The following is a 17,127-nucleotide window of genomic DNA, read 5'->3' on the forward strand; positions in this document are numbered from 1 at the left end:
GATTTAATTTACATATCATGCAATTTACCCATTCACAGTGAACAGTTCAGTGGTTTTCAGTAAATTCACAGAGCTCTGCAGCCATCCCCACAGTCAGCTTGAGAACCTCCTGAGCATGCCAGTAGCACACGCTCCCATCCCCCGTTGCTCCCGTACCCCCGGGTACCATCAAGCTGCTTCCTGTCTCTGTGGATTTACCTACTCTCAACATTTCATGGAAGTGGAGTCACACAAAATTCATCCATAAGATGTTGGATGGTAGAACAGTTTCCTGTCTCATGACTGGATTGTTCCACCCAGCGCCATGTGTCCAGGCCCATTCAGGTTGTAGCAGCTGTTGGTGCTCCCCTCCTTTTCATGGCTGAGTAGTATTCCATCATCTGGAAGGAGCACATTTTGTCTGTCTGTTCCTCCATTGGTGGACATTTGGCCTGTGTCCGCCTTGCAGCTGCGGTGAGTGGTGCTGCTGTGAACCTTCTACGAGGGCTCCGCCGGGCCTGCATTTTCACTTTTGGGTCTGCACCTAGGAGTGAATTGTTGGGCCCTAGGTTTAGTCTGCATTTGGTGTTTCGAGGCGATACCAGGCTGTTTTCCACTGGTGCTGTGCCATTTTCCATGCACTTGAGCAGCGTGTAAGGTTTCTGATTTATCTTTTTGTTTTTTTTTTTTTTGTTTTTTTTTTTTTGATACAGTCTCACTCTGTCGCCCAGGCTGGAGTGGAGTGCAGTGGCGCGATCTTGGCTCACTGCAACCTTCGCCTGCTGGGTTCAGGCGATTCTCCTACCTCAGCCTCCTGAGTATCTCGGATTACAGGCACCTGCCAACACGCTCGGCTAATTTTTTGTATTATTAGTAGAAAGTGGGTTTCACCATGTTGGCCAGGCTGGTCTTAAACTCCTGACCTCAGGTGATCCTCCCGCCTTGGCCTCCCAAAGTGCTGGGATTACAGGTGTGAGCCACCACGCCCGGCCTGCCTCTAGTTTTCAAAGCCTCACAGCATCACTTACGTGTGACTGTCAGTGTCAGTATTGTGTAAAATATAATGTGTGAATCAGTTTGCTCAAAAGCTCACCCTTAAGATGTTGGATGGTAGAACAATTTCCTGTCATGTTTATATGTCATGGGTTTTTATTTTTTGCCATGGAAGTTTAATGTGGTGATGATTTTTTTTTTTAATTAATTTTTTGAGACAAGATCTCACTCTGTCACCAGGCTGGGGGGCAGTGCTGTGATCATAGCTCAGTGCAGCCTTGAACCCCTGTGATCAAGTGATCGTCCTGCCTCGGCCTCCCAAGTAGCTGGGACCATAGGCACACGTCACCACACCTGGCTAACTTTTTCATTTTTTGTAGAGATGGGGTCTTGCTATGTTGCTCAGGCTGGCATCAACCTCCTGGCCTCAAGCAGTTCTCCCACCATAGCCTCCCAAAGTGCTGGGATTACAGGCAGGAGCCACCACACCTGGCCGTGGTGTTTGATTAAAAACCAGGCATCAGCCTGGTGTGGTGGCTCATGCCCATAATCCCAGCACTTTGGGAGGCTGAGGTGGGTGGATCACCTGAGGTTGGGAGTTCAAGACCAGCCTGACCAACATGGAGAAACCCCGTCTGTACTAAAAATACAAAATTAGCCGGGCGTGGTGGCGCATGCCTGTAGTCCCAGCTACTCGGGAGGCTGAGGCAGGAGAATCACTTGAACCCATGAGGCAGAGGGTGCAGTAAGCCCAGATCACGCCATTGCACTCCAGCCTAGGCAAGAAGAATGAAACAACGTCTCAAAAACAAAACAAAGCAAAAACAGGCATCACCTCCTTGGTGTCTCATCCGCATGAGCACCATGCTCTTTACTGACTGGTTGGGAAGGGGTGTGCTGGGCTGTGGGGGCCTATGGCCTGGAAGAACTGAGAACCTTCCTGCTTTTGCAGAGGGAAGGAAAGAGGTTCTGTTGCCCTTACTTGGAACTCCAGCCCTGGAGGCCTGAGGGTCTGGGCTGCAGAACTGAGATATTTCCTAGTTGAGGCAGAGTCCTGGTTCTGGCTGTTTTCATTTCTTTATTTTTTTGAGACAGAGTCTCACCACTATGTCACCCAGGCTGGAGTGCAGCGGCACGATCTCACCTCACTGCCACCTCTGCCTCCCAGGTTCAAGCAATTCTCCTGCAGCCTCCCGAGTAGCTGAGTTGACAGGTACGCGCCACCACACCTGGCTAATTTTTGTATTTTTAGTAGTGACATGGTTTCACCATGTCGGCCAGGCTGGTCTCAATCTCCTGACCTCAAGTGATCCACCCACCCCAGACCCCCAAAGTGTTGGGATTACAGGCGTGAGCCATCGTGCCTGGCCTGTTTTCATTTCTTTTGTTATAATTGAAAAGTAACACAGTTGACTCTTGAACAGGATGGGGCTGGGAGTGCCAGCCCCTGTGCAGGTGAAAATCCCTATCTAACTTTTAACTCCCCAGAAACTTTACCAACAGCCCTCTGTTGAGTAGAAGCCTTGCTGATAACAGACAGTCTATTAATGTACAGTTCGTGTGTTTTATGTATTCTGTGTTTTTACAGTGAAGTAAGCTAGAGAAAAGCAAATGCTGTTAAGATGCTAGGCATGGTGACTCACGCCTGTAATCCTGGCAGTTTGGGAGGCTGAGGCGGGCAGATCATGAGGTCAGGAGTTTCAGACCAGCCTGACCAACATGGTGAAACCCCGTCTCTACTAAAAATACAAAAATTAGCTGGATGCGGTGGTGCGCACCTGTAATCCCAGCTACTCGGGAGGCTGAGGTAGGAGAATCACTTGAACCTGGGAGGTGGAGGTTGCAGTGACCTGAGATCGTGCCATGGCACTCCAGCCTGGGCGACAGAGAAAGACTCCGTCTCAAAAAAAAAAAAAAAAAATCATAAGGAAGAGAAAATACATTTCCTGTTCCTTAAGTGGAAGTGGCTCATCACCAAGGTCTTCATTCTTGTCATCCTCATGTTGAGGGGACTGAGGAGGAAGGAGAGGAGACACATGGTCTTGCCCTCTCGGGTGGGAGAGGTGGAAGAAAATTGGCATATAAGTGACCCATGAAGGCCGGCCTCGTGCTGTTCGAGGGTCAGAGAGTTTGCACAATGGACACGGTGACAAGTTTGATTCCCCTTTTCCTGCCTGCCCAGTGGGCCCGGCAGGGCGGCAGCTGCTGTTGGTCCCATGTGGCCTTCCCAGAATGGGGGGTGCCAGGCACTGTGTGAACCCCCATCTCCACCTCTTTTTTGTCCAAGGAAGGGATATTGCTTTTATGTCATAATATTTTGAGATGAGGAGAAACTGTTAATCATTTAATCATCTTTTTTTTTGAGATGGAGTCTCGCTCTGTCGCCCCAGCTGGAGTACAGTGGCGCAATCTTGGCTCACTGCAACCTCCGCCTCCTGGGTTCAAGCGATTCTCCTGCCTCAGCCTCTTGAGTAGCTGGGATTTACAGGCATGCACCACCACACCTGGCTAATTTTTTTTTTTTTTTTTTGAGACAGTCTTGCTCTGTCGCCCAGGCTGGAGTGCAGTGGCGCAATCTCGGCTCACTACAAGCTCTGCCTCCTGGGTTCACGCCATTCTCCTGCCTCAGCCTCCCAAGTAGCTGGGACTACAGGCGCCCGCCACCACATCCGGCTAATTTTTTTGTGTTTTTAGTAGAGACAGGGTTTCACCATGTTAGCCAGGATGGTCTTGATCTCCTGACCTCATGATCCGCCCGCCTTGGCTTCCCAAAGTGCTGGGATTACAGTCGTGAGCCACTGTGCCCGGCCTAATTTTGTATTTTTAGTAGAGATGGGCTTTCTCCATGTTGGTCAGGCTGGTCTTGAACTCCTAACTTTGTGATCCACCCACTTCAGCCTCCCAGAGTGCTGGGATTACAGGTGTGAGCCACCACACCTGGCCTCAGTCATTTCTTTCAATGATTTTTTACTCATTTAAAGGTGTTAATCATTTCTTTAATAACAGTGTAACCACTTACCTCCAGAGTGCTGCAAAGGGTCCCTCAGGCCAGATTTCCCCTGGCTCCTGCTGGCCTCGGCCCCAGGGTTGCTGGAGGCACCAGATGCTCTTCACACCTTGCCGCACCTGTCTGGGAGGTGCCCTTGACCTTTTGGGAGGGGCTGCCTACACCTGGGATCGCCCTGCAGCGCACACTCCCCGCCCCATTCTGCCCTGTCTGCCACGCAACTGGAGCTTCTCCATTGAATGGACTCTTCCTCACCTGTTGATCACTGCCCTGATGATGAGATGGGCACGAGGTTGGGTTTTACTTTTTGCTGCTGTGGAGAGAGAGCCCTGGTGGTCCTGGGTTTGAAGGTCGTGTGTTTTGAAGCACGCACTCTAGAGAAGCCGTCCCGGCCCCTGCTCCGGGACAAGGGTGCTGTCTTAGGACTGCGTTTTCACCTCCTGCGCCGTGGTGAGCTGCGTCCTCTCTCTGCAGACCAAGCTGTACACCCTGCCTGCAAGCCACGCCACGCGTGTGTATGAGATGCTGGTCAGCCACATTCAGCTCCACTACAAGCACAGCTACACCCTGCCAATCGCGAGCAGCATCCGGCTGCAGGTATGGTGGCTGGGGTTGGGCAGCCAGTTCCTGGGGGCCCAGCCAGGTATCCCCGTCTCGGCAGGTGCGGTTCCCGGAAGCTGCAGAGACGGCCCCAGGATGGGGCCTCAGCTGACCGTCCCTCCTCTGCACCCACTGTGGCCGCAGCCTCCCCAGTCCTGGTGTCCTTTCCTCTGCCTGCAGTCCACACATCTGTGGCTTGTCGCTCTAAGCCGCATGGTGGCATAGGTTGGGGCAGAGAAAAGGACGCACGGCGACTTCCGGGGCAGTGCATGGTCCTGACGCTCCTGGTGCTGCAGAATCTGTGAAGGACCTGCAGCAGAGGGCTGGGCAGGTGGGCGGCACAGGGCAGAGCTGAGAGGGCAGGGCACGGCTGGAGAGGGCAGAGCTGAGAGGGCAGGGCAGGGCTGGGCAGAACAGGGCTGGAGGAGTTTCGCTGAGTTTGTGCTATGGATGTTGGCACCAGGCTGAGCAGAGGTGACTGGGATGGGAGCCCTCCCTCCTAGAGCAGGTGCTCTCTGGGGCCACCCCTGTGGCCTCAGAGTCCTGTTCAGCCTGTTGATGGCAGGGCTGGGAGCTGAGCTCCGCTTTCTGGCAGCTGGGGGCGTGTGGTGCTGCCAGAGGAGCGAGGCGCCCATCCCTTTCATCCCAGGCGGGCCCAGCTGTGGTGGTGGGGACGCCAGGCTCTGTGAGCTCCAAGGCAAGGGAGGGAGGAGGCTGTGGGTGCTGGGCCTCCGGTGTCACCAGGACAGAGCCTGTGTCTGTGTTGGGACGTGGGTGTGTGCACATCAGCAGGTGGCCTTTTCTGAGTGCCTGTGGTGCTGGACGTGGGTCTGAGCAGGTGGGACGCCGCCTGTCCTGGGCCTGCACGAGCTTGGCTCTGGGTTTCACCATCCTCTTCCTGACAGGCCTTTGACTTCCTGTTGCTGCTGCGGGCCGACTCACTGCACCGCCTGGGCCTGCCCAACAAGGATGGAGTCGTGCGGTTCAGCCCCTACTGCGTCTGCGACTACATGTACGCGGGACCTCCCCCACGGCTCATGAGGCTCAGGGCGTCAGAGGCGCTGGGGCCGTGGTGGCGCTGTTTGCGTGTCTGAGGGATGTCCCAGGGTTGGGAGGAGCCAAGTCTGTTCTGTTCCTGCTACGGGGACTTGGCCTCAGCTGCTTCTCTTGCTTCTGCAGGGAGCCAGAGAGAGGCTCTGAGAAGAAGAGCGGCCCCCTTTCTCCTCCCACAGGGCCTCCTGGCCCGGCGCCTGCAGGCCCCGCCGTGCGGCTGGGGTCCGTGCCCTACTCCCTGCTCTTCCGCGTCCTGCTGCAGTGCTTGAAGCAGGTGAGTGGGGCCGGGCAGGGACCATCCGTCCCACGTTGGGCCAGGAGGACAGGGAGCTGCCACCTGCCTGCTGGGCCTCCCTCCCTGTCTGGCCTGTGGAGGGCAGCCCTCCCTCAGAGCTGAGCCTTCCCCCTTCCCCGAGCAGCTGCAGGGACAGAGGCCTGCACTGGGCAGGCTCCCCCGGCTGAGAACGGGGCTCCATAGCCCTTGCCGCTGTCCAGCCACAAAGCAGAGCCTCAGATGCTAGCTTCCGCCTCTGTCTCCAGGGTCCAGAAGGCCCTGTCCTGACTCCTCCTCTCCTTGCAGGAGTCTGACTGGAAGGTGCTGAAGCTGGTTCTGGGCAGGCTGCCTGAGTCCCTGCGCTATAAAGTGCTCATCTTTACTTCCCCTTGCAGTGTGGACCAGCTGTGCTCTGCTCTCTGCTCCATGGTACCATGGCCGGCCTGGGGTTGGGGTGGGGGACCAAGTAGGGTTTTTCCCCAAAAGACTGCGAGCCTCTGGGCAGAGCGAGTGAGACCCTTCGGGCTCGGGCTCCGTTTCCCTCAGACTCAGCTGCACTCTGGAGCGCAGATTGTGCCTTGGGCAGGGTGGAGGGACCCCTGCCCCAGCTTGCAGCTTTTGGGACTGACGTCAGAGGTCCCCAGCCAAGGGCATGTCACTGAATGTGGACGTCTCCCGTCTGTGCTTTTCCTAAGCGGGGCTCCCGTGCCATTCACCTCACATTCCTGGTGTGTTACTTGGCAGGCACTCCCACCACTCTGAAAGGGAGGCCCTTCCTGGGAGGGAGGCAAGAAGGCTCCCCAGCCCCTTTGCCCCCTTTCCTGGGCCTGCGTTCCCAGGGCCTCCCCAGCCCCTCTGGCTACCCTGTGACCTGGCCGCTGGGGAGGGGTTTCATGCCTGGATTTGGTCATCAGCTTTCAGGCCCAAAGACACTGGAGCGGCTCCGAGGTGCCCCAGAAGGCTTCTCCAGAACTGACTTGCACCTGGCCGTGGTTCCAGTGCTGACAGCATTAATCTCTTACCATAACTACCTGGACAAAACCAAACAGGTAGGAGGTCAGAGCAGGACAGGCAAGCTTGATGGGGCCTGGGATTTGAGGGCCTGGTCCAGGTAGGCCCCACATTTTTCTCATAAACGAGTTTCTGCCAGGCCAGGGATGAGTGAGTTGGCTCTGCTTCCCTGGGTGGCTGCCAGATGCCCAGAGTGGGGACATCCGATTCCCTGGTGCTTCTAGCTGTCTCTGGGGCCTGGGAGCTGTCCAGTGTTCCCTATCCACCCCGGACAGCATCTCTGCTCTCTGTAGAGCGTTGCATGGCTTGTCCCTGCTGTCCGATGGGGCAGGTGGCCATGCCGGTTGGTGGAGCTGGGCTGCTTCTGAGGCGCAGGGTGGGCAGGCCAGACACTCGCTTCTGCCTCCCTCCACGCCCTGTCCGGTGCCGGAAACTGTCCCTTCACCTGCGATCTGCCTCGCCCCCGTCCCAGTCGCATTCTTCCACGCCTCTCTTTGACATGGCCCCCCGGGACGAAGAGCTGGTGTCCTAGAGATTCTGGCCTCCGCTCAGGGCCATGCCCGCCAGGAGATGCTGACTCCGAGGCTTGGCCCATCTGTGCCCTGGGCCTCAGCTCCTGATGGTGGCCCTGTAGGGAGCTGTTGTTGGGTTCCCATCCCTCAGGCTCAGCCCCACCCTGTTGGGCCCCTTCAGCCCCTCTGAGAGGCTCACTGGGTCCTCATGGGTCTTGCCTCAAAGGATAGCCAGCCTTGCTGGGCTGCAGGTTCTGAGGCCTTACTGGCCCACAGTGTATCTGAGGGGTGAGGCTGGCTTTGGGAAATGGAAGCTGTTCCCGGGACACTGCCTGGCAGGCCATCTGGCCCTGGGCTCTGCCTGAGCTCCGCTCATCTTCTGCTGTCCTCATGGAAGACACTGCCCAGGGTTGGTGTGGGATCTGGTGGCTTTGCCACTTCAGGCAGCACTGCCCCTTGCAACAGAGCCAGCCTGTGAAGGGCCCAGAACCAGGGGATGAGAGCCCAGCGTGTCTGGGTTCTTTTGGCCTGTGGGATCGTGTCGGAATGCAACTCACCGGAGCAGTCTGCTGTGCAGAGTCTGCTCGGGTAGCTCAGCACTGCTGGCTCTGCCCAACAGGCATTCAGGGACTTCCGAAGCCTCGGCTGTTCTCCTGGTGGAGCACTCGAGGTTGGCGAGGGGGAGGCGAGGCTGCCTCTGCTGCAAGCGGGTGGGGCCTGAGGTGTCCTGTCTCCTGCAGCGCGAGATGGTCTACTGCCTGGAGCAGGGCCTCATCCACCGCTGTGCCAGCCAGTGCGTCGTGGCCTTGTCCATCTGCAGCGTGGAGATGCCTGACATCATCATCAAGGCGCTGCCTGTCCTGGTGGTGAAGCTCACGCATATCTCGGCCACAGCCAGCATGGCCGTCCCACTGCTGGAGTTCCTGTCCAGTGAGTCCCCGCCCTGCCTGCGCATGCACCCGAGAGGTTCGGGCTGTGTAACCTGTGCGGGCTTCTCTGGTGCCCTCTCTCAGGACTCCTTGGGGAACCTGGGTGTCTCGCCTTCTCCTGCCTCAGGGCCTGGGCGTCTCTGCCCGGCTGCCATGAGTGCTCTCCCTCCTGGCCTTGAGGGGTGGCTCCTCTCACCCCTCTAGTGTCCATGTGAATGCCCCTCCTTGAAGAAGCCTCTTCCCCCCCGAGCAGTGGCCCTCCCCTGGTTTTGGGCCTCCTCTCTGTCCATCAGAGCACACGCCACTTCAGGGGGGCTTTGTTCGCTTCCTCCAGACTGTGACTTCAGGAGCTCAGGTGCCTGTCCCTTCCCCTCACTGCCTGTGCGCATCTGGGCAGGCCCTCAATGTTGAGATGGCAGAAAGGCACCGCTGGGCCAGCACTTGGTGTAGAGGCTGGAGAGAAGATCGTGTGTGCTTTGTGGGCCACATGCAGGTCCTGTCGGTCTTTCTGTTTTGTTTATAACCCTTTAGAAGCGTAGAAGCCTGGCCGGGCGCGGTGGCTCAGGCCTGTCATCCCAGCACTGTGGGAGGCTGAGGCGGGTGGATTACCTGAGGTCAGGAGTTCGAGACCAGCCTGGCCAACCTGGCGAAACCCCGTCTCTACTAAAAATACAAAAGTTAGCCGGGCGTGGTGGCGGGTGCCTGTAGTCCCAGCTGCTCAGGAGGCTAAGGCAGGAGGCAGGAGAATCTCATGAACCCAGGAGGCGGAGCTTGTAGTGAGCTGAGATCACGCCACTGCACTCCAGCCTGGGTGACAGAGCGAGACACCGTCTCAAAGAAAAAGAGAGAAGTGAGGCCGGGCGCGGTGGCTCACGCCTGTAATCCCAGCACTTTGGGAGGCCGAGGCAGGCGGATCATGAGGTCAGGAGATCGAGACCATCTGGCGAACATGGTGAAACCCCGTCTCTAATAAAAATACAAAAAAATTAGCCAGGCGTGGTGGCGGGCGCCTGTAGTCCCAGCTACTTGGGAGGCTGAGGCAGTAGAATGGCGTGAACCGAGGGGATGGAGCCTGCAGTGAGCCGAGATCGCGCCTCTGCACTCCAGCCTGGGCGACAAAGCCAGACTCATTCCAAAAAAAAAAAAAAAAAAGGTGCGGAAGCCTTTCCTCACGGATCACACGAATGGTAGGCCGCAGCTCGAGTTGGCCCGGGAGCTGTGGTTGGCTGGCCATGGGACGGAGAACTGAGGCCGGGGTCGGGAAAGCCACGTCCGTGTGGCCGTGACCTTCTCTCCTCTGCAGCACCCCATCGCTGCCGTGGGCAGAGCGGCCGTGTTGGCCTTCAGAGGCGCTGCACGGGACCCCGGCTCCCCTGACCACCCTCTTCATTCCCGCAGCTCTGGCCAGGCTGCCGCACCTCTACAGGAACTTTGCCGCGGAGCAGTATGCCAGTGTGTTCGCCATATCCCTGCCGTACACCAACCCCTCCAAGTGAGTGGTCGCCCCAGGCCCTGTGCCTCCCAGCCGTGGCCCCGGCCAGGCCTTGTGGCAGAAAGCCCTGGCAGCCTTTGTCCCCAAGGCCTGAGCGCCTCGGTTTTTTGCACTTCATGCCCTGGGGATGTTTTCCTGCTGCCAGGATGGAGTGCCAACCCCCTTCTCATCTCAGGTTTAATCAGTACATCGTGTGTCTGGCCCATCACGTCATAGCCATGTGGTTCATCAGGTGCCGCCTGCCCTTCCGGAAGGATTTCGTCCCTTTCATCACTAAGGTGGGCCCAGGGCCGGTGAAGGCTGTGTCTCTTGGTAGGCCAGGGCTTGCTTTGCCCTTGGCTGTCCATGGTAGGGCAGAGTGACAGGCAGGTAGAGGGCAGTGGGAGGGTGTTTGGGGCTGTGCCTGTGGCGCTGGGGGCTCTGCTGGGCAGCCTGCAGGGGTTTGATGCGCGGCAGGCATTGAGGGGTGGGAGCTGGGTGCTGCCGCCTTGCACCTAGCCTGCAGCTTGTCCCTGGCCAGGGGGCACCCGGCAGGCCTGGTGAGGGCCTCCACCCCCCATTGCCACCCCTCACTGTCTGGGTGTGCTCACTCTGCCAGGGCCTGCGGTCCAATGTTCTCTTGTCTTTTGATGACACCCCCGAGAAGGACAGCTTCAGGGCCCGGAGTACTAGTCTCAACGAGAGACCCAAGAGGTACGGCCTGCGGGGGTGTGCCTGGCGTCGGTGTGCCTGGCGTCGGTGTGGGGTGGGGAAGGACATGGGGCTGTGGCCTGGCTGACGGTGCCTCCAAGTCAGTGAGTGGAAATGGGTCCTGTGTGCCCTGGAGTATGTGAGGCAGGGCAGGACCTGCAAGGGCCGCTAACACCCCTCAGCCCCTCAGCAGGTTGGTCGTGGTGGCCTGGGTCCTGGCCGCGTGTGCCACAGGCACCTACTTGTGGAATTGGGGATTGGGGTGCAAGCTGTAGGCGCCTGAGCCCCTCGAAGGAGCTGGCCTTGTCTGGGGCTGCCCCCTCCTCTGCAGCCCCCAGCCTGCTGCTAGCCGGGGACTCTGCTTCATCACCGCCGCCTTGCCGGATCGCAAAGAGCTGAGCTGGCCTCTGTGTTCTTGTTTGCGTTTCATTTGAACGGCTTTCTCCTCCTGCTCCCACCTTCCTGCCCAAGCTGTTTTGGCTTTCCCTAGATGGGAGTACGGCATTTTCCAGCGTGACCTCAACTCGGAAGCTGTTCTCTCCAGCCCCTGGGGGCCGGGGACCGGGGACCGGGGACCAAGCTCGGCCATTACGGCCAGAGACTACTTTCTGGGGTCTTGGTCTCTTTTCCTAGTGACCTTCAGGGCCTGGCCATTGAGGCCTCAGTGCCTCCTCGGTCAGAGCTGGGCGGTGCCTGCCTTCCGCGGGTGGGTGGGATTGCCTGGCCAGCACAGCCTGGAATCTGCCGTGGGGGTGACCCACACACGTTTAATTTGCACTGACGTTGTTTGTTTTGGTGTCATGCGTGAAGCCTTACTTGTTCTCAGTCATGTTTACCAGACGTATTATCATGCATTTTTGTTTTCTGTCTCTTCCCCGCTAACTGCCCTTTGGCATGGCTCTTTTTGCTCATCTCACCCGCGGGATCTCTCCATCCTGACCCTGTGGCCTGGGACCTTTCCTCCTCACCCCTCCACTGGCTTGTTCTCCCCTTCCCGGGAGCTGGGCTCTCTGGGGCGTTGGGGCTCCTTCCTCACCCGATAGTCTGAGGATAGCCAGACCCCCCAAACAAGGCTTGAATAACTCTCCACCCGTGAAAGAATTCAAGGAGAGCTCTGCAGCCGAGGCCTTCCGGTGCCGCAGCATCAGTGTGTCTGAACATGTGGTCCGCAGGTAGCGGGACTGTCGGGTGGGGGGCACGGACCCTGGAGCTTGGCCCCGTGAGCACCTGGGTGGCAGTGCATGGGGCTGCTTGCATGACCTCATCGTCTGCCCGTGTCCTCCCTGGCCAGCCCAGGGGGAGCCGGTGACAAGGGGTGGAAAGGTTGCATTCTGTCCCCAGGCCCCGTATGAGCACGGGCTGGCTGCACGCATCCCCAGGCCCCCTCGGGGTGCCGCTCCGAGACAGCCAGGAGTGCCGGGCAGCAGCCTCCCCAGGCTGTCCCCAAGGGCCGCAGTGTGGGTTGGGGGAGACACCACTCCTGGTTTTGGCCTTTTCGTATTCTCTAGAACGGACGTTTTTCCTCGGGCTTTCTTCTCAACAAGGTTTATTTTTTGTTGTAGCTGAAAGGGAACAAGGGGCATTTGTGGAGGGTGCTGGGGTGGGGCAGCCTGGGAGGGCCTGGGTGGGGGCTAGGATCCTCCAGGGCATGGGCATGGGCCTGGGCCCCAGGCCATGGTCTTAGTTCTCCCCGCAGTGTCTGGGTGCAAGTGTGGGCTCTGGGGCTCTCGGCTGTCACCTGCCTGTGGGTCATCGCTGCTGGCACTGGCAGAGGGGATACCTGTCTCCTCCTGGAAGCCCCTTGCAGGCCAAGGGGTCCCATGGCCCTCAGTCCATCCACCTCCTCACCTCAGGCCGGCCTCTGCTGGGCGGGACTTGGCCAGGGGTTGGGGTGGTAGGGGTGCTCGGTGAGGCTTAAAGCCATTTTCTAGTACATTTTGTATCATGAGCAAAATATTGCCTAGGGGCTATGAAATTTGTATCAGAATGAACCCCGTATAAGCCTCTTCCCTGTCACTGGGTGTGGAGCTCAGGCAGCCGCTCGCCTGCCTGAGGGTGAGGGTGAAAGGCCACATGGGGATCCCAGACCTCTGTGTGCTTGCCGGAGGCAGCCTGCGGGCAGAATGCAATCTGGGCCTGTCTGTGTGGCCTCCGCCTCTCTGCATGACTACACCGTTTCGCCACGAGGCCGTAACCTAGTGCTCCCGTGGGCTTCGGTGAGGGGGATGTCGGTCTCTAGCCTCCTGAGTCTGCTCCGACCAATAGGCCTGGTCTTCCCCACCCAGCGTCTCCCCGTTCTCTGGGACAATGTGGTCCACGTGATTCTCAAGCTGAGGCTCGCTGGGCCGCCCAAGCCCTGTTGGGGTCTTTCCTAGCGAGGTCCTCAGCCGTGCATGCGTTGAGCTTTGGCCCTTGGTAATAGGTGGCTCGGCCCACCCTGCCTGGCACCCTGACCCTGGTCACGGCCTCTCCCTCCAGCAGGATACAGACGTCCCTCACCAGTGCCAGCTTGGGGTCTGCAGACGAGAACTCCGTGGCCCAGGCTGACGATAGCCTGAAAAACCTCCACCTGGAGCTCACGGAAACCTGTCTGGACATGATGGCTCGATATGTCTTCTCCAACTTCACGGCTGTCCCGAAGAGGTCCAGGCGGCACTCCAGGGCTGGGCGGGCCTGCGGGAGCTCCACGGGCGAGCTGGGTTTCACACTCCCTGTCTTCTAGGTCTCCTGTGGGCGAGTTCCTCCTAGCGGGTGGCAGGACCAAAACCTGGCTGGTTGGGAACAAGCTTGTCACTGTGACGACAAGCGTGGGAACCGGGACCCGGTCGTTACTAGGCCTGGACTCGGGGGAGCTGCAGTCCGGCCCGGAGTCGAGGTGACTGCACCTTCCTTTCCTCCGCGCCTGCCAGCCTCGACACCGGCTGTCCCCAGCCCAGGCCCACGTGGCACCCTCGTACCAACCTGGGGACTGAGTCCACCCTGTGCGTGGGATTCTCTTCTCAGCTCCAGCCCCGGTGTGCATGTGAGACAGACCAAGGAGGCGCCGGCCAAGCTGGAGTCCCAGGCTGGGCAGCAGGTGTCCCGTGGGGCCCGGGACCGGGTCCGTTCCATGTCAGGTGAGCCTTGGCCCCAGCCACCTCCACACAGGCACCAGGGCTCCCTCAGTTGCTGCTGCTGGTCCCAGTGTTCAGGAAGGCCCCGAGCCCAGGGGCCGGGGTGGCTGGCTTCAGGCCCGGCCCACATCCTGACTCTGGGGTGAGGCTTCCACAGCTCACCCCAGAGCCGTGGAGTGGTGGAGTGTGGCCCGCTTGCTGCAGAGGGGCCTGCTCTGGGTGCTGGTGTTCCCTGCGGGTTTTCAGCTCGGCTCAGTCCTGGAGCCCTTCTCTGCTCCAGCGAGCCGTGGTCTGACTGCAGGACAGGTTCTGGGTCCCTCCCTGTGGCCCTGGGTCCACTGAGGCCAGCACTGTGGTGGGCCGTGCCCCGAGGGCAGAGCTGCCACCGTCTCTGGCTGCCTGTGGCACTAGCTTGCCAGGCTCGGGGGGAGCATTCAGCTTGAGGCTGGTGGTTTTGCATCAGGTAAGTGGTGGTCACCAGTTCTCTGCCCTCTTCTTCAGGGGGCCATGGTCTTCGAGTTGGAGCCCTGGACGTGCCGGCCTCCCAGTTCCTGGGCAGTGCCACTTCTCCAGGACCACGGACTACACCAGCCGCGAAACCTGAGAAGGCCTCAGCTGGCACCCGGGTTCCTGTGCAGGAGAAGACGAACCTGGCGGCCTATGTGCCCCTGCTGACCCAGGGCTGGGCGGAGATCCTGGTCCGGAGGCCCACAGGTACTGGGCGGGGCTGGCCGGAGCCCCATCTTTCTGCCAGTCACCCACAGAGCTGTGGACACTCAGGGGCGATTGCAGACTTGGCCCTCTTGGGGTATTTGGGGGTAACTTTTTTTTTTTTTTTTGAGACAGAGTCTTGCTCTGTGGCCCACGCTGGAATGCAGTGGCGCAATCTCGGCTCACTGCAAGCTCCACCTCCCGGGTTCACGCCATTCTCCTGCCTCAGCCTCCTGAGTAGCTGGGACCACAGGCGCCCGCCACCACGCCCGGCCAATTTTTTTGTATTTCTAGTAGAGATGGGGTTTCACTGTGTTAGCCAGGATGGTCTCAATCTCCTGACCTCGTGATCCGCCCGCCTTGGCCTGCCAAGGTGCTGGGATTACAGGCGTGAGCCACTGCGCCCAGCCATTTGGGGGTAACTTGTAAGTCTCCAGAGGTGAGCTGTGAGGGGCGATCCAGGTGGCCGAGGTGGGGCAGGGGCCTGTAGCGAACCAAGTGGCTTCCATGGCAGAGAGTTGCCCTCCCCGCCTGGAGGCTGGAAGTCCGAGATCAAGGTGCTCCTCGGCAGGAGGTGCTCCTCAGAGGCCTCAGTCCTTGCCGTGCAGATGGTTTTTTCCCTGTGTCCTCACAGGGTCTTTCCTGGATGTCTGCGTGTTAATCTCCTCTTGGGAGGAAACCAGTCATGGCTTAGGGTCAGCTCTGGTCCCTTGCTAGCCGTAATTAGCTTTCTGAAACCCAGTCTCCAGAGACAGTCCTGTTCTGAGTTCCTGGGGTTGGGACTAAAGCACACCAACATGGGGGCACAGCTCAGCCTGTTCCCAGGGGCAGAGGGAGCCTCCGCAGAGGCCCAGAGCTCAGGGACAGAGGGAGGCCTTTGCAGAGGCCCAGAGCCCAGGGGCGCCTGGGTGTGCTGTGGCTGAGGGGTGCGAGGAGTAGGGGTTCCAGCCCTCGTGGAGGCCTTGGGTCCAGACTGTGAGGCTGTGGGCTGGAGGCCGCTGCTCTGAGGTGCCTGGCCGAGCCCGGCCTCGAGGCAGGGGCTGAGGGGGGCAGCAGGGTGGGTGGCCATCAGAGCAGCGCTGGCTCCGACATCGTGGTCCTGAGGATTGTGGGAGGGAGCATGAGGGCAAAGCCAGGGCTCAGGCCAGGAGGCCCCTGGCGGGCCAGAGATGGGTAAGGGGAGGCGCTGGCCTCAGGCCAAAGGTGCTGCCGCCTCCGCAGGGAACACCAGTTGGCTGATGAGCCTGGAGAACCCGCTCAGCCCTTTCTCCTCGGACATCAACAACATGCCCCTGCAGGAGCTGTCCAACGCCCTCATGGCGGCTGAGCGCTTCAAGGAGCACCGGGACACAGCCCTGTACAAGTCACTGTCGGTGCCGGCAGCCAGCACGGCCAAACCCCCTCCTCTGCCTCGCTCCAACACAGGTGAGTGGCATGGCGGGCCTTGGCACTGGCTCTGCTCCCACTGGCCTGGTGCTCCTGGTGACGGCAATGTGGCTCCTCTCTGCTGAGGGCGCCCACACGGCTGGGAGTGGTCCCTGGCCTGCCTCAGCACCATTGTTCTCCGGTGTTTGGGAGGAGGCTGACCCGTGGGAGGTGTCTGCCCTGCTCAGGAAGCTGGGGCTGGCAGCGTCAGAGGCAGTAGGGGCCCTGTGGAGCCTCTGCCCAGCACCCTCCGTGGGGAGTCCAGCACTGCGGGCTCCAGGAGGCTCTGCGGCAGCCTCCCTCCCTGCCTGGGCCCAGGTTTGGACACCTGAGCCCGCCTGCGCACTCTCGGCCCCCACCCCACTCGGCACCGTGCTTCTCGCCAGGCCCTCTGGCTCTTCCCTGTGGCTGCAGATGGCACTTAGCGGCCTAGGACGTCTATTCACGGGAGGAGGGAGGCACTGCCCTCCTCAGGTCTGCCCAAGCAGCTTGTAGCTAGCGCTGGGCCCTGTGCGCGCCCCTGCCGGCCGCTGGCCCTGCCCTCTCTCCTCTGCAGGCACGGGGCCTGTGCTCTCTGCTCGACCTGTGTGTAGCCCCTCCTCCTGCTGACGTGGCCGCACACGGCCTTCCCTTGCAGTGGCCTCTTTCTCCTCCCTGTACCAGTCCAGCTGCCAAGGACAGCTGCACAGGAGCGTTTCCTGGGCAGGTATTGCCTCTCAGAGGGAAGCGGTTGGCTGCAGAGCGCCACTCTGCCTCATAGGTGCTGTGCTCGTCGCCTCATCCGCCCACCCCCATGGTCCGTCTGCCTCCATTGCCCTGGGGAGCAGGTCCCGACTCGCATGAGGACGTCTGTGCAGAATGTCTTTGGCTTGGCCAGCGGGATCCCCTTGACTTGGTCCCTTTGTGGCTGAGCCCCGTTCCCACGCTGTGCCAGCACTCCCGGCCCAGCTTCAGGCCTGAGGGGTGGGGGTGGCCTAAGTCTCCATGGTGACATCAGCTGAGCTGCAGACTCTGATGGGTGGCAGCCGTTTAGGGGGAAGCCCACCCCTGGGCCTTCACCCAGCGGGCCTTGCCCTGGCCTTTGGTGGCTCCCCTGGCCTCTGGAACCCACAGATGGGGCTGCCTCAAGTCCCAGGTTGACCAAGGGCCCTGCAGACCGACCTCTGCCTGTTGCCCCCAAGCCCTGGTGGGGAGTGCTGTGACCTGCATGGTGCTCCCCCGCCAGGTCTTCACGTGCAGACGAGCTGGTTTGGAAGGGCTGCGTGGGACGGGCCCTGGGGCGGCTGACTGCGCGTGTGCGGGGCTGTGTGGGCGCCCGGGGGCTGTGATGGTCCCCTC

The 17,127-nt window shown here is 59.8% G+C and overlaps 1 protein-coding gene across 8 annotated transcripts in view; it reads left to right on the top strand.

Moving 5' to 3' along the window:
- Positions 1–17,127, top strand: part of TSC2 (TSC complex subunit 2) — a 41,137-nt gene that overhangs the window by 18,437 nt on the left and 5,573 nt on the right. Inside the window, exons 17-32 of one of the 8 annotated variants that reach the window (XM_055364953.2) lie at positions 4,454–4,576; positions 5,485–5,591; positions 5,759–5,906; positions 6,213–6,335; positions 6,821–6,955; positions 8,170–8,359; positions 9,757–9,850; positions 10,026–10,128; positions 10,449–10,543; positions 11,584–11,712; positions 13,019–13,183; positions 13,263–13,415; positions 13,544–13,656; positions 14,155–14,367; positions 15,586–15,789; positions 16,427–16,495. In XM_055364953.2, the coding sequence (XP_055220928.2) occupies positions 4,454–4,576; positions 5,485–5,591; positions 5,759–5,906; positions 6,213–6,335; positions 6,821–6,955; positions 8,170–8,359; positions 9,757–9,850; positions 10,026–10,128; positions 10,449–10,543; positions 11,584–11,712; positions 13,019–13,183; positions 13,263–13,415; positions 13,544–13,656; positions 14,155–14,367; positions 15,586–15,789; positions 16,427–16,495 (2,164 nt within the window). The remainder of the gene's footprint in view (positions 1–4,453; positions 4,577–5,484; positions 5,592–5,758; positions 5,907–6,212; positions 6,336–6,820; positions 6,956–8,169; positions 8,360–9,756; positions 9,851–10,025; positions 10,129–10,448; positions 10,544–11,583; positions 11,713–13,018; positions 13,184–13,262; positions 13,416–13,543; positions 13,657–14,154; positions 14,368–15,585; positions 15,790–16,426; positions 16,496–17,127) is intronic. The other 7 variants (XM_055364954.2, XM_055364955.2, XM_055364957.2 and 4 more) reach the window with 7 other exon arrangements.

The sequence above is a fragment of the Gorilla gorilla genome, chromosome 18 (assembly GCF_029281585.2).
Source record: "Gorilla gorilla gorilla isolate KB3781 chromosome 18, NHGRI_mGorGor1-v2.1_pri, whole genome shotgun sequence".
NCBI classification, from domain to species: Eukaryota; Metazoa; Chordata; class Mammalia; order Primates; family Hominidae; genus Gorilla; species Gorilla gorilla.